Source organism: Watersipora subatra, chromosome 6, assembly GCF_963576615.1.
Source record: "Watersipora subatra chromosome 6, tzWatSuba1.1, whole genome shotgun sequence".
In the NCBI taxonomy this organism is placed as follows: domain Eukaryota; kingdom Metazoa; phylum Bryozoa; class Gymnolaemata; order Cheilostomatida; family Watersiporidae; genus Watersipora; species Watersipora subatra.
This window is the reverse complement of record NC_088713.1, coordinates 15,376,589-15,391,845: the sequence shown is the minus strand read 5'-3', so window position 1 is coordinate 15,391,845 and position 15,257 is coordinate 15,376,589. Positions and strand designations below refer to the sequence as shown.

The following is a 15,257-nucleotide window of genomic DNA, read 5'->3' as shown; positions in this document are numbered from 1 at the left end:
AAGGCTTTAGAGTACAGCAACCTTCATCCAGAAACGACAACAGAAGAGCTGCAAAGCTGTTTGAAGTCAGGGTTATTCCCATGGGCAGTTGTCCGTGGAGGTAAGTTTTTTCATGAAATATCAATTCCCCGCAACAAATCTAGACATTCCTTGTTCAACTTTTACACATGAAAACCCGATATTAGCAAGCCATGCTGATGTCACTTTTTGATGTTTCAGATATAACCTTCTCACAGGATGTTCTTAAGGCAGTGGAGAGCTATCAATTGTGGCAGAGAACTCTAGAAGAAATCCCTATTCTAGAACAGGAAAGTCATACAATGATAAGAACAATAGGTGAGTTTCTTATCCGTGTTTGTAGATGCTTAATATACATGATATAGTATCAATAGTGATGTCTCAGTTGTTTTTAACAGGTCCATTCTATAACAAATTGTCTACAACATAACGTTGAAACATAAGATACTTTTTTAAGTATTTAGTTGAATTCTGAGTTCAGATTTCTGGCTAATTTGGTCCTCTTCATTTTCAGTCCAGCAACTTGATACATGCAATGGAGAAGAGGCTATATTTCTTCAAAACATGGTCGAAAAATCCTCTGTTTTCTTCTCTGAGGAAGTTGAGGTACGTACTATTAAGTTGGGGAAGAACAGTATTGCAATAGTGATCAAGCTTTTGCCAATCACTGTTTGCCAGTCAGCAACAACATTTCATATAGCAGAAAATGACAGATTTAAAAAACATCCAGTATTATTTGATGCCATGATCGATGATTTACCTGGCTGTATCGAGAAAACTCATCCTGTCTATTTCATTCATTGAATTATTCTATTGTTAGGATATGCAGCTAGCTGTATCACTATGCCAGGACTTAGATGTATCTGAGGATGACGAGGACGACGATGACTCTGATGGAAGTTTTTATGGGGATTGAAATGCCATGATTTACATGCATGCTGATCTACTTTCTGTATTACTTTCCATGCTGATCCTCACAAAACAATATTATAATAAAGTATATTAATTTATTTCTCAATAATAAACGAAATGTCTTTTGTATAACCTTTAGTATATGTGACCCCGGCCGTCAGACAGTACAATCGTGCGGTAATTCCATTGTTCACAATAGCGCGCTAAGCGTGCTTCACGCTATTATATGACTCACCGTCACTATTTTAGTAAACAGTGGTTTACAGTGCATTCAACCCTGCTCTTTCACATGGTCTTGTTTATTTTTGTGTTTGACCAATCATAAAGCCAGAATTGCCATTTAACTATACCCAGTGTTGTATGGTTTCACAGAGTCCGGCGCATACCGGAGGGAGCTCGATTCCAAACAAACAGGCCACGCCTACTATTTTTATGTAAGTTATAATGGAGAAGCCTCAACATTAATCAACAAAAACTACTCCCATTAGCAGTCGCTTTGAAATTGATAGTTGTATTATACACCATTTGAAAAAGGACAAAATTTCCCACAAGAAACTACAAATTATTTTTTGTAATAAAGTAAATGCAAAAGAGTGAGATGTTGAGAGCGAGGTAAGAATATTCCATTAGAGATCAGCATGTCGATCGGGTTTGTTTGGAATCAATCGTTTTTGTTTCCGGCTTTTGGTCACGGGACTCTGTGAAACCACGTATACGGCTCTGACTATACCAATATCGGTGGTTGCTATGGAATTTTTCATAACCCAAGATCATAAATGTAGGCTCTAACTGCGGGTGCGCGCATGTATGTGGCCATTTCCTCTTTTAATGCTTCAGGCTAGAACAAAACAAACAATCGCAAAATTACGGCTTGTTGATGCTAGATGAGTATTTCTACTTAGAATCTGAGTCAGCTGTCTCAGATCATAGTGAAAGCGATGATGAGAATTGTGATAATTGGGCAACCTTAGAAATACAGCTGCTTACGCAATGTGTGGCTGCTAACGATAATGCGAATTAATTAAATCAAATTACAGAGAATAACGATCAGCCTATCACTGCTGATAACATTCCCATTCTAGCTGTTGACATCAGACTAGTAAGTGGGTGCAAATGTAGGGCATTATGCGCTAGTTTTATGTCATCTAAACAATTAAGCCTCATTAAAACTGTATATCAAGGATTGCCGAAGGAAACATTGGATATGGTTGAGTTGGGACAAATTGCCACTAGCATAACAAACAAACCTCTCCAATGCGCTACAATGAATCTCTGCATCGTACTAGTGCTACACTGTGTGAGTGTTAAACTACATAAAAAGAGCTCTAGATTGAATAGTCACTTGATGAGTTGGGTGGATATTTTCGCATCACATATTTTCCGCATCATTAACCTTACCACGACCTTCCGTATAGATGGACAATTCTGAATACACTTCCAGCTCTTTGTTAAGTTGTTGGACTGTCATTATATGCAGTCATAGCAATATAGCTTGATGAGAATTGCCCAGTTTGAAGCATACCCTTTTAATGAATATATCCAGGATGCTGAGCTTTTAGCCACATATATTGTTAACCTTATCATGACCTTTAGGAGGTCAACCGTCAATCGAATTGGAATAAAAATGCAACGATCATCTGTTTCAAGGTTTTATTGTGAAGAATGCCGGGTTTTATCAATATAGGTTGAGATTAAGTGGTTGGTTGCTATGGCATTTTGATTTGTAAGAAAATACCATGATTTACAGTTCATGAATCACCAACTTTATTCTGATTAAACTCAAAACAACAGTTTTAGTTTATCATGAGACCTTCTCTACTAAATCTTGCCTAACCTGGGTATAAATAACCCAATTTAAAAAAAATTAAAATGCATTAAAATCTTCAGAGTTTGCTGATTTTAAATCTTTAAATAACTCAAAAATGTGGTTTTAGCACGATTGTACATTCTGACTGCCTGGGTCACATATGTTATCAGCCAGAATAAAATGGTCAACCCCTCTCAGGTGAGTCTAGGCTATGCGACAATAGGTGAAAATGTCATAACAAGCCTGTCGGGCACCTAGTTTTAACTATTTTGATACCTTTGGATACAGGTGAGAATGACAAAAAATGCATTGCAATGAGCCTCCTGTATCCATTATATAAAATATTCAATTATGACAGGCAACACAAGGTGGAGATAAATCCTGAATATCTTTTACTGTTTACATAAGAACTAAGGCAACTGTAGCAATATTGAAGTAATATTCAGTATTAACAAGGCTCACCAGTATAAATACCAAGTTTTTATACACGTGGCCTAAAAATTGTGAAAGTTCATTCTCACAAAACTATTCAGGGCGACATGAGTAAATAAAGTAATAGGTTTCCACAAGTATTGTGATTTGTATGGAGACGCAAGTCGGGCACCTAGTTTTAACCATTTCAATTTCTCAGGATACAAGTAAAAATGACTAAAATACATTTCAATAAGCCTACTGTATCTACTGAGTTGAATTATTAAAATATTCAACTATGACAGGCAACACAAGGGGGAGATAAATCCTGAATATCTTTCACTGTTTACATAAGAACTAAGGCAACTGTAGCAATATTGAAGTAATATTCAGTATTAACAAGGCTCACCAGTATAAATACCAAGTTTTTATACACGTGGCCTAAAAATTGTGAAAGTTCATTCTCACAAAACTATTCAGGGCGGCATGAGTAAATAAAGTAATAGGTTTCCACAAGTATTGTGATTTGTATGGAGAAGTAAGTCGAGCACCTAGTTTTAACCATTTCAATTTCTTAGGATACAAGTAAAAATGACTAAAATGCATTTCAATAAGCCTACTGTATCAATTGAGTTGAATTATTAAAATATTCAACTATGACAGGCAACACAAGGGGGAGATAAATCCTGAAAATCTTTCACTGTTTACATGGGAACTAACGCAAATGTAGCAATATTGAAGTAATATTCAGTATTAACAAGGCTCACCGGTATAAATACCAAGTTTTTATACACGTGGCCTAAAAATTGTAAAAGTTCATTCTCACAAAACTATTCAGGGCGACATGAGTAAATAAAGTAATAGGTTTCCACAAGTATTGTGATTTGTATGGAGACGCAAGTCGGGCACCTAGTTTTAACCATTTCAATTTCTTAAGATACAAGTAAAAATGACTAAAATGCATTTCAATAAGCCTACTGTATCTATTGAGTTAAATTATTAAAATATTCAACTATGACAGGCAACACAAGGGGGAGATAAATCCTGAATATCTTTTACTTTTTACATGAGAACTAAGGCAAATGTAGCAACACTGAAATAATATTCAGTATTAACATGGCTCAGCAGTATAAATACCAAGTTTTTATACATGTGGCCTAAAAATTGTAAAAATTCATAATCACAAAACTATTCAGGGCGACATGAGTAAATAAAGTAATAGGTTTCCACAAGTATTGTGATTTGTATGGAGACGCAAGTCGGGAACCTAGTTATAACCATTTCAATTTCTCAGGATACAAGTAAAAATGACTAAAATGCATTGCAATGAGCCTCCTGTATCCATTATATAAAATATTCTATTATGACAGGTAACACAAGGTGGAGATAAATCCTGAATATATTTTACTGTTTACATAAGAACTAAGGCAACTGTAGCAATATTGAAGTAATATTCAGTGTTAACAAGGCTCACCGGTATAAATACCAAGTTTTTATACACGTGGCCTAAAAATTGTAAAAGTTCATTCTCACAAAACTATTCAGGGCGACGAGTAAATAAAGTAATAGGTTTCCACAAGTATTGTGATTTGTATGGAGAAGTAAGTCGGGCACCTAGTTTTAACCATTTCAATTTTTCAGGATACAAGTAAAAATGACTAAAATGCATTTCAATAAGCCTACTGTATCTACTGAGTTGAATTATTAAAATATTCAACTATGACAGGCAACACAAGGGGGAGATAAATCCTGAATATCTTTTACTTTTTACATGAGAACTAAGGCAAATGTAGCAACACTGAAATAATATTCAGTATTAACATGGCTCAGCAGTATAAATACCAAGTTTTTAGACATGTGGGACAAGAATTGTAGAAATTCGTTATTAATAGATAAATATTATCTATCTACTTTGGAGCTGTCTATTCATTCCTGCAGGTGTCCGCACCAGTGAGACAGCCATGACACTTTCAGCCATCACTGCCTTACCAAAAAAGCAGTGATTTACAAAACTGTTCTGGACCACATCAGTGCACATCCTAAGGCTTCGAAAACTTTATGATGGTTTGTATGGACTAAGCAGGTGAGCAAGTTGCATAAATCAACCTGTTTGGACAACAGGTTAGAATTGTGTTAGAATTGTGTTAGAATGTTGTGGTTATGTGTAGGGGGTCCCTGTGATCACTTTTATTGAACATAATTATAAGATTACACAAAGGATCACAACAAAGCTGTGTAGGGAACTCCACTCAAGAGTAAGCAAGATTCCGTTCTATCCTATTTCTTCTTCCTATTGTTACCCATCCTCAAATAGAATAATGCAAGCCGGGTAGTTTGATCTGATGAATTGATTATTGCAACAAAGTGTTATTTTCTGTTGTTTATTAATTGATATATTATATTACTATTATATTACATATTTTTATATTATACAACTTTGTGGTAAAAAAGTAAAGAATGTCTGTGTATGTGGATGCTTGCTGGTGGCAGATAGGAGTTGCTGGTCATGTTGACTGGACATGTTCCTGCAAAAGAAGGAAAAACGGTAAAGAAATGCTGTCTGAAGTCACAAAACAAGATGTGCATTAGTTACCCAGTAAAAACACATGGCTATATGATGATTCAGCTGGAGAGGCGATACTCTTTTCGGCTGATGTCCTTGCAACTAACTTGTATGATATGAATGCATATATGTATGTATGAATGCATTGCGTGACAAAAATCGGGCGACCTATAGCCATGAATGGGGTGCAGATTTGACTCCATGATTGTGGCGATCTTTATCAATGATTAGGTAAACAATAAGACTTTCAGAAAAGCACTTTTTGCTTGTGTAACTGGCTAAACTCACCTTATAGTTTAGCAGTGCCAAAGTTTGTTTGAGATTTCTAGAGGGCTCCCAGGTGTTACTTCTGCAACAAAATAAAATTGAGATGATTATTAGTCTGATCAGCTGGTGGGTTTTAAGATGCTACATGTTTCCGCTCTTAACATAAGGTCATTGTGCTTTGTTGCAGCAATGACTAAATAAATAAATGACAACTCAATACAGCATCAATTGCTCTATTGTTGATAATCCTGATTTGTGTATACTCTGCTAAATTGTTATTTTCATCATATTGACTGGCTGAAGCTGAGTCATGACTAAAAGCATGGATTTTAGTCACGACTCAGCCCATGAATATTCGCCCCTAATAGACATTCGGCTGATGCGACTTACTGTGATGAATAATGTTTCCACTTGACCAGGTACAGTGTTTTACCATTCTTGTCCTGAAAAAGATTCAGAAACAAATTATGAGAATCGAAAAGTGAAAGAGAGAGGAGGGGAGGGGCAGAAAATCTATGTCAAACATATTGTAACATGTGGTAGTGAATGTAGTGAATGTAGTCCACGCATGACCAGAGGTTGAAACTTTTTGAACACAAAATATCAATTTGCATTCCAAATATGTGTCAAGTTGTCTTTTCTCGACAGTAACATTACCCATTGCTGACACAAAAAATTGATCAAATTTGCACCTATCTAATAAAACAGTGCCATAAGATATTGAACATCATTTAAAAATAATACACATAGATTACCGAGTACACCATTTCAGGTATTTGTAATGATCATACCCAGTTAATTAACCAATTTAGTCCTTTTAGGCAATTTTTTGCCAAAGGATAGATCCCCAGGATTATAGATGTTTATTGGCATGAGAAGACAAAAAATTACCATGATTTGGACCTTGGTATACTTCAATGTGTACTCTAAAACACTGCAAAAGTGCCTTTGACTGTTCATCAACTTACCAACTTTTCACTCAATATCTCTTCTGCATCTGAGTCAGAATTGTTTGGGTTAATATATTCTGCTGGAGTAGTATTTCCTATACAACAAAGAAAAACCATATCTTTGGTGAAAAAAGACGCAATGATTGAGCTGCTAGCAACCAGTGCATATCACAGCATGTTAGCGCAACAAGTAATTTGTACAAGCGAAAAGCCCATCCCGAATCAGACCTGAAATCAACCATGGTTAGCTGAAGAAAGCAAATTATTTGATCATTTACTGCCACCCTGTGGGCTGTTGGCATGTCGTGATTATGACAAAGCTGCTAGTGAGTGAGGCAAACGCAAGCTGTGTTGTGGTTATTTGGCTGCCAATTAACATACAAACATGTCAAATTATGACATGTTAAACAAAATGGTAACAAAATCACGACACCAGGTTGTTATAACTGATAGTATTGCAGGGTTGTTTTGTGAATTCCACTATAGGCAAAAAAAGACACCACCCATGGGCAGCAAAAACTCTTTTTATTCTTTTCTTTCCATCCCTCCCACCTCTCCTTGCAAGAAGAGTGGTTGGGGAAGGAAAGAAGAGAATAACAAGAGTTTTTGCTGTCTATGCACCACACAGAAGAAAAATTTTACCTGCATAGCAGCCATCCTCTCTAAGAGAAAATAAAATAGCAAAATAGTCAATTTCATCATGGTCATAGCGCATTACTGTACAATTGATATGAGATTCAACACAACGACAATGAAAAATGAAACAGCATTTTCTACTTACTAGAGCGCTGCTTATTCGGCCTTTTTCTCTGCTTACACTGGAAAATAACAGTACTGAGGTCAATGGCATTCAGAAATTATGGGTACTTTAAATTTGAGTAAAGGTCAATTGCAAAGTAAATATCTCATGGCGTAGACAAACATATCAGCAATGAAATTGCTTGACTGAGGTTCAACAAAATTAGACAGTGAGAAATGAGCTATGGCTTTACTTACTCTGTGTGTCTGTGTGTGCCATGCTTTGTCAGCACACCTTTTCTACAACAAACGATATTGAACATTTCATTGCTGGGTCTGTATTAGTTTTTCTGAACTGTTTGTCTATCTTATATGTCATAATTTGTATGAAGAAAGATGACCAAACAATGGCAAGCAATTCATATGCATTGTTTCTCTAAATATCTCGTATTATTTAAAATTTTGGTTTCTTTTGGGACGAAATATTAGGAATACTATACTTACAGCCTTTGTAGGTGTTGGTGTGGTTGAGGAAGTAGTAGTAGTAGTAGCTGATCTGGGAGCAGAGGTAGAAGGTAATGTGGGAACAGATGTAGAAGGTAATGTGGGAACAGATGTAGAAGGTAATGTGGGAGCAGATGTAGAAGGTAATGTGGGAGCAGATGTGGAAGGTAATGTGGGAACAGATGTAGAAGGTAATGTGGGAGCAGATGTAGAAGGTAATGTGGGAACAGATGTAGAAGATAATGTGGGAGCAGATGTGGAAGGTAATGTGGGAGCAGATGTAGAAGGTAATGTGGGAACAGATGTAGAAGATAATGTGGGAGCAGATGTGGAAGATAATGTGGGAGCAGATGTAAAAGGTAATGTGGGAGCAGATGTGGAAGGTAATGTGGGAACAGATGTAGAAGGTAAGGTGGGAGCAGATGTAAAAGGTAATGTGGGAACAGATGTAGAAGATAATGTGGGAGTAGATGTGGAAGGTAATGTGGGAACAGATGTAGAAGGTAATGTGGGAGCAGATGTAGAAGATAATATGGGAGCAGATGTAGAAGTAGCAAATGTGGAAGCTGATGTAGTAGCTGATGTGGAAGCAGATGTGGGGTTATACGGTTTATAGGTCCTTTGCACATAGTCTTCTGCAACAAAACAATCACATAGGGGAGTAGGATGTAATATAAAACAGGCAATTAAGTTCGGCTGTACATTGAAAAGACCAAGGGAACTTACTACATCTTGTCATATCATTGAACGCTTCTTTGATGACTGACACAATTTCAGTCTGGTGGCATCCTTCCTCGATAATAGTAGACAAGGTACCTTTGCCTGAAGGTTTGAATACCAGGCAAAAAACAGATAAACCTGCACCGTGGGCATGGGCAGCCTGTAAAAACGAACATAAACAATATTATAAGAGTGTATGATACATTCGTTCATACCATGAATTACAACAACAACATGAAACGCAAATCTTCTGCTAGCTGATAATATACCATTGCACTAGACGTGAGCTGGTTCAGATTTGTTGAGCTTGGAGAATTTGCACTATTTTCTCAGTTATTTGGATGCTAGGTATTCCTAAAATAACTCTTTTGCATGGGTTGTTGTCTTATTCATTTCATCTACTATAGAAAGCTGTCCTATACTCAGTTGGGTTTGTGCAACTATTACTGGCATGTTAAGCTTCAGGGGACCAATCAATAGTGTTGTAGTCACCGCCATCACAAGGCTTCAAAACCAATATTACAAGTGATTTTTCACATTAACCACGTTTGTATCTGAATCTACTATACTTTGATATCTGCATACTTTCGGACATTTTCAATGTAAACAAAACCTGAATTGCAGCCGCAAAAGTAAGTTGTTTTAAAGTTGAGCCTGAGCGTATTTAAAGCTTTCTATTTACACAATTTGGCATGTCAGTCTTATAACTTGACGTAAAGCAAAATATATTTTACTTCACTCACAGCACGCTCCAGTGCATCCACATAGTATTTTGTGGTCTTTTTCCCAGCCCAGCCCTCCTCCCGCCTTTTCTTAAGTGTAGACATCCTTGTCTGTGCCTTCACATCACGGAAGATGATAGCTGTGAAAACAATAAATGGGCACAGATAAAACTATCGCATACAGAATAAAACTTTGAAATTTTGACATCGATGGATAACCTGGCACTGCAAAGCATGCTAAACCAACATCGCATTTCCACATGGGGTGGAGTTCTGATGATCTAAAGCTGTTATTGAGAACAGTGAGATTTAGGAAAAACAAGAAAAGAGTTCAATACTAAAAGACCATGCAAAGCAATCACGACTATTAGTATTAACGCAGAAGCTTTTAAATGATGATTGTTTTAGACTTACGACATGCACTACACTTTGTGGCATTGATGGCATTAATGGCCCCACACTGGCACTTCATCTTGACAACTAAAAATAAATGCAAAAAGGAAAATTTAAGGACAGCTTACTTTTATTTTGATGTGACATGGGTGCTTTGCCTGTGAATCATAACAAATTATTATAAATATTGCAGAATTAAAAGGGCAGCGAGCTCACTGTTTTAAAACAAATAGACAAACTTACCACATGCATTACATTTATTTTTAGATACATTTCCTGTGCTACCGCAAATGCTACAACTTCTTTCCATAATTCTGCAAGCTAAAACACAGACAAAAGAACATCAGACAATAAAATATGAGGTGGTGGTAGCGTGATACCAGTAATATAAGTAATAACAAGGAGACGCCCCAACAGTCTGACCGCTTCCAGCATATAAAATGAGCTGTTAGATGTGTTCATAAAACAAACAATAAAATGAAAAGACATATTGTAGAGACTTTATTGCTTCAAGCCATATACAGTGAAACTCGGATAACTCGCCCTCGGATAGCTCGAACACATGGTTAACTCGAATGGATTTGTTTGGTCCGTTCCCACGCAATGATAAAATGCTTTAGATAACTCGACCTTAACTTCGTTAATTCGAACAGTTTTTTTGCCCAACGGCTACCGAGACGATTGTTATCGCTTTAGAATATCACTTTATTCCAAGCCATAGAGATAAACAACAACTTTTAGTAGTTACTTACTACTAAAGTAAGTAGCTTACTAAAGTAAGTAGCTACTAAGTTAGTAGCTACTTTTAGTAGCTACTAACTTTTAGTAGGCGTCATTATTACCACTATCGGCAAAATATTTTTGTTAACGACTTTTTTAAAGGTTTGCAAAAAATTAAATTTTACCAAACATCCGCTTGGGGATAGCCCTCCGCAAGCAAGGAGAAGCGTCACATCACCAAAAACAAACAAACGAATCTCAAGTAATAACAGGAAAATATTTATACTTTCTGATAAAAATTGTTAAAACATTACATGAGAGGTCCCTTAACTTGAAACAAGTAAATGCTTTTGATTTATATATAGTTTGTATATGTACTGATAAATACAATAATACATGCACTTTTGAGTGTTCTCATAACTTGAACGCGCTGATAACTCTAACACTTTCCTTCGGTTCCATGAATGTCGAGTTAGCCGAGTTTCACTGTATTAGATTTTTGTGCGTGGTTCACTGGTGATTCATGATAATAACTTTTTTTTAATAAACTGAGCGCCGCTTCATATGGTACATGCCCAGCCTAGGAGCCTGGTCTCCAGTCTCAAGATGAAGTCGAAAAGTTGTAATGTTAAATATGTACCAATTGACGTACCGTCTAAGCAAAGAAATCAACACTTGAGTCACCTGGATCACTCTCGTTGTAAAGTTAAGGTATGGCTAAGATCAGAATTTTAGATTACCAGAACAGCCGTAGTAGGTAGTGATTATGAATTTTTAACTACACGACCTTCAGCAATGATATTAAACACATATGTCCTGAATCGTTATTCAATGGTACAGCCACCTCGCTAAATCAGTTTATGGATAGGGTTAATTAAGCCTGCACCCAGTCAATTCCCTTTATTTTGCTATACTTATGGGTACCTATGCTGGGTCTTTATAAGGTGTGTAATTTCAGAAATGCATTACAACTGAATTGTGTTTGGATGTTTTTTAATCAACAGGGTTTGAAAACTTGGCTGTGTATAAGACTAATGAGGTTGCTAGATAGTTTTCACGGCCTTGAACTCTCCAAATTGTGTTTGCTGTGAGCTACCCTTTAACTGCTGCCCGTGTACAAATTTAGCTATCAGCCTACTGCCAGCCTTTTACCGAAAATTGCCGATTTTTCTTCATGATATGTATACAATTTTTTCTTCAACTTCAAACTTATCTAGAACACTTTGTTATATATTTTATTTTGCTAACATGTTAACCAATAGTACTATGCAAAAAAATTCAATGTATCCACGCTTTGTGCATTGCTAAAGCTATGTGAAGCCACAATCGCTTCGAAGCTAAAACGATCCTCTAAAATGTTCCTTACTCTCCCAAAACTATTACGTTCACCATCATCAGAGTCAAGGATGCTATTTTAATTATCTGTGTCATCACGAAAAGCTGAATCTTAATTGGCTATGATGGCACCAACACAAATAATTTTCTGTTTTTCTGGCTCGCGCGATACTTAATAAAACTTACACAAAAATGTTCGTTTTTATGTTGGAAATTCACAAACAAAAAATTAAAACTACTTCGTTATTTGAGGCTCACTTTATGGAGAAATCTTCGGACAACACTGTCAATACTATAAAAGTTAACACAATAAAAATACTATAACTGTAACAAATTAACAAATGGTACAGCACAGTTCGGACATTTTCTCATTCTGCTTCTCATGACACGACCAAACTGCACAAGTTCTTTTAGCGTTCATTAAGCCTAAATCTATGGTGCTTAGTTGTCTAGTTATCTAGCGTAGCGTTATGCTCAAGTTATTAGCGCTGAAGAATTGTCCAACGAAAGAATAATAAATTATTTCTCCGGAAAACGTGTGGTGTCCGAATACAACAGAGCACCTAACAAAAAAATCTACGGGTCAGCTTGGATGGACACGCCCACCACTATATCGACTAATGTAGTCGTGCAGGTGAAGTATGTACTGCAATATTATAAGCGGGTTGTATTGTCGACGACATCAGTCGTATACGCATAGCCTTTCACCACGACCACATACGCCGACCCGCGCCCACAACTCTATCGACTAATATAGTCGTACAGGTGAGGGATATACTGAATGAACAAGTTACCTTACTGCTTAATTGTTGAACTCTTTGTAGTGGCTTAAGAAATAAAACTATTCACTGATTCACTGCCAGAAATACTGGAATTTCCAAAGTTTTAAAACATATGCATTACTTTTAAACATTTGATACGTTATATTATACAATTGTTTTAAATTCTCTGGACACTCAACATATTTTTCCTACAGAGATCAGTGGGGTTTGAACATGTCTTCAAGTAAATGTAACCATTATTGCAAGGTCTTTGTTAAAATATTGTTAACTGATTATTTTGTCTATCATGATTAAAAAAAGTTTATTATATTAAATTCTTGTAGGCTCATAGTTGAAAGTGTGCAGCAGCGGGGGTTGGTAAGATGCCCAGTTAAAATTTAAACCAGAGAAACAATTGCTTAAGCTTTTGCTGAGGTAAGTAATCATAAGTTTTAAGGTACTCGAAGATCAAATAGAGCTTGGGCTCATTTTCCTAAAAAATTTTTTGTAAACTTTGGTCATAGTAGCCTATCGTTGTTGCTCATTGCCCAAGTTAAATGTTTATTTGAGCGAAACTGTACACATGTCTTATGATGCAGCAACTTATTTATCTACATTAATGTAGAGCTGATAATTTTTAGAGTTAGTAGTGCTTGTAAATGTCTGTGATCTATAATATCATATAGAGAATAATATCTATAATATATATAAATGTATTGATCTATCTATACACAAAAGGTGAAACAGGACATACATGGAAAATAACAGCCAGGTTTGAAAAGACTAAAATGATAATGACACTAACATTTAAAACAATTTTACAACGCTCCTTTGTCCGTGGCGCCCCTACTACATACATCCCTTGTTAAATATTTTCTTGAGCATTTGGTTCTCAAGCTATTGCTAAGAACATTGTATGTTCTTATCGTGTTTCAACATTTAGGTTAACAAAAATTCATTTCAAGAAAGTCTGTGAGTTGTAGATTACAATCTCCCTAATAAAGATAAATTTTAATGTAACTAAAATGTATTGCAACTAATTTCATAAATCTTGTTCTTTCTAATGGTTGATTAATTGTTTAATTTAGATAGACTGCTATAAAACTTTCATAGTTTGAAAATCCTGTTGCATCCTGTGACATTGGTGACAATGATCATATTTATTAATTTTTGGTACTTATTGTTTTTAAGATGTTTGTTCTGATAACTGCCGGAGTATGCTGATCTAGTCAGGTAATGCATTTGATTGAAATATATTATTCCAAGCATAATTTATTTAGTTAGCTTCTGTGATGATCACCATACAAAAGGTTTTTTAGTTAATTTTGGCTATTTTGTATATTACGCTATTTCCTTGTATGTGACTACAGTATACTAATTGTGTTTATAACTTCCTGGTCATTGAGATATTTAATAGCTGTTGAAGATTCATAAGTGCAATTGTTATTCAGGTTTGCACAATCCACTTATCTATACGATAAAAATTATGTCTAATAATATTTTAGAACTAATCATGCTTTGACGATGTTTGTGATCTATAGATACGCAAAATTTGAAACCGAAAATCCCAACGGCCTTCTTCTAAAGCAACATTTGAGCGGTTTGCGAAACATAGTAGATGGCGATCCATTAAGTTTCTTCATCTCGCAGCAGCATTGAGCGAAGGTCTGATGTAGCATCTAAGGAGAAGAGCAGTGTATTCCTGGCCATGTGATAATTTATCTCTTCAATCAAAGGTGCGTCACGTGTACTTTTCAAAGTTTATTTATAGTTCTGTATTACACAACTAATCTGACCTCCTTTCTATTCTTCTGTAGTACAACAAAGGAGATTATCAGAACAAACTGTTACTTTAATGATTTTGACCGAGCTGTGCTGCCACATGATGACCTTCAACCTTGTGCTACAACCTCGTGCTTTTTACCTGCCATATTAGCTATCCAAAGCATGAATAATTACAACTTGACTAACAAAAATGTATTAAAAGTGGCTGCTAACAAACACCATTATATTTCCTTTTAACCATTGGCTAATAACCTGTATTGACATTGGTTATCTATGTTTTTTTTTCAAATCTGCTTATTTGGCAGAATAAAGCTTGTATTACGGAAGTTTTTGTCTTCCAAACTGTTTTTGTTTTTTTAGAATCGAAATAATTGCTAAAACAAAATATGATAACAATAGGATGAATAAATGGAAATTTAAACAAATATTTTATAAGTTATCTATAAAATAAAGGACCTTGCTGCAACGTATTAGTGAAAAACAGTGTGAATATCGAGAACAATGGTGTAGTACAAGAGATTATTGATTGAGTTGTTTATTCTTTATGTCCAAGGTCAATGATAAAAATAATACCAAATGAGCCATTCTTACAATGATTCAAAATTTAACTACTGTACATGCTTAAACAAAAAAATATTGCTTTGAAATCGT

At 35.7% G+C, this 15,257-nt stretch overlaps 1 protein-coding gene and 1 long non-coding RNA gene across 2 annotated transcripts; both read right to left on the bottom strand.

The window, feature by feature from the left end:
* Positions 1–5,534: 5,534 nt before the first annotated feature.
* On the bottom strand, positions 5,535–7,451 carry LOC137398539 (uncharacterized). Its single transcript, XM_068084665.1, has 4 exons — positions 6,947–7,451; positions 6,369–6,421; positions 6,000–6,060; positions 5,535–5,673 (listed from the first exon to the last, which is right to left on the bottom strand). Exons 1-4 carry the CDS (start codon positions 7,043–7,045, stop codon positions 5,653–5,655), a joined length of 234 nt encoding a protein of 77 aa, XP_067940766.1. The 5' UTR covers positions 7,046–7,451; the 3' UTR covers positions 5,535–5,652.
* Positions 7,452–8,641: 1,190 nt separating this feature from the next.
* Positions 8,642–9,665, bottom strand: LOC137399026 (uncharacterized). The gene is made up of 3 exons (XR_010979123.1): positions 9,634–9,665; positions 8,897–9,050; positions 8,642–8,805 (listed from the first exon to the last, which is right to left on the bottom strand). It is a non-coding gene; the product is annotated as an uncharacterized lncRNA (long non-coding RNA).
* Positions 9,666–15,257: the final 5,592 nt, after the last annotated feature.

Coding starts and splice junctions, on each gene's coding strand:
- LOC137398539 (XM_068084665.1), bottom strand. CDS start 7,045: ATGGTTTTTCTTTGTTGTATAGGAAATACTACTCCAGCAGAATATATT. Junction 6,422..6,946: donor AGATATTGAGTGAAAAGTTG/GTAAGTTGATGA, acceptor AATCTTTTTCAG/GACAAGAATGGTAAAACACT. Junction 6,061..6,368: donor TGGAAACATTATTCATCACA/GTAAGTCGCATC, acceptor ATTTTGTTGCAG/AAGTAACACCTGGGAGCCCT.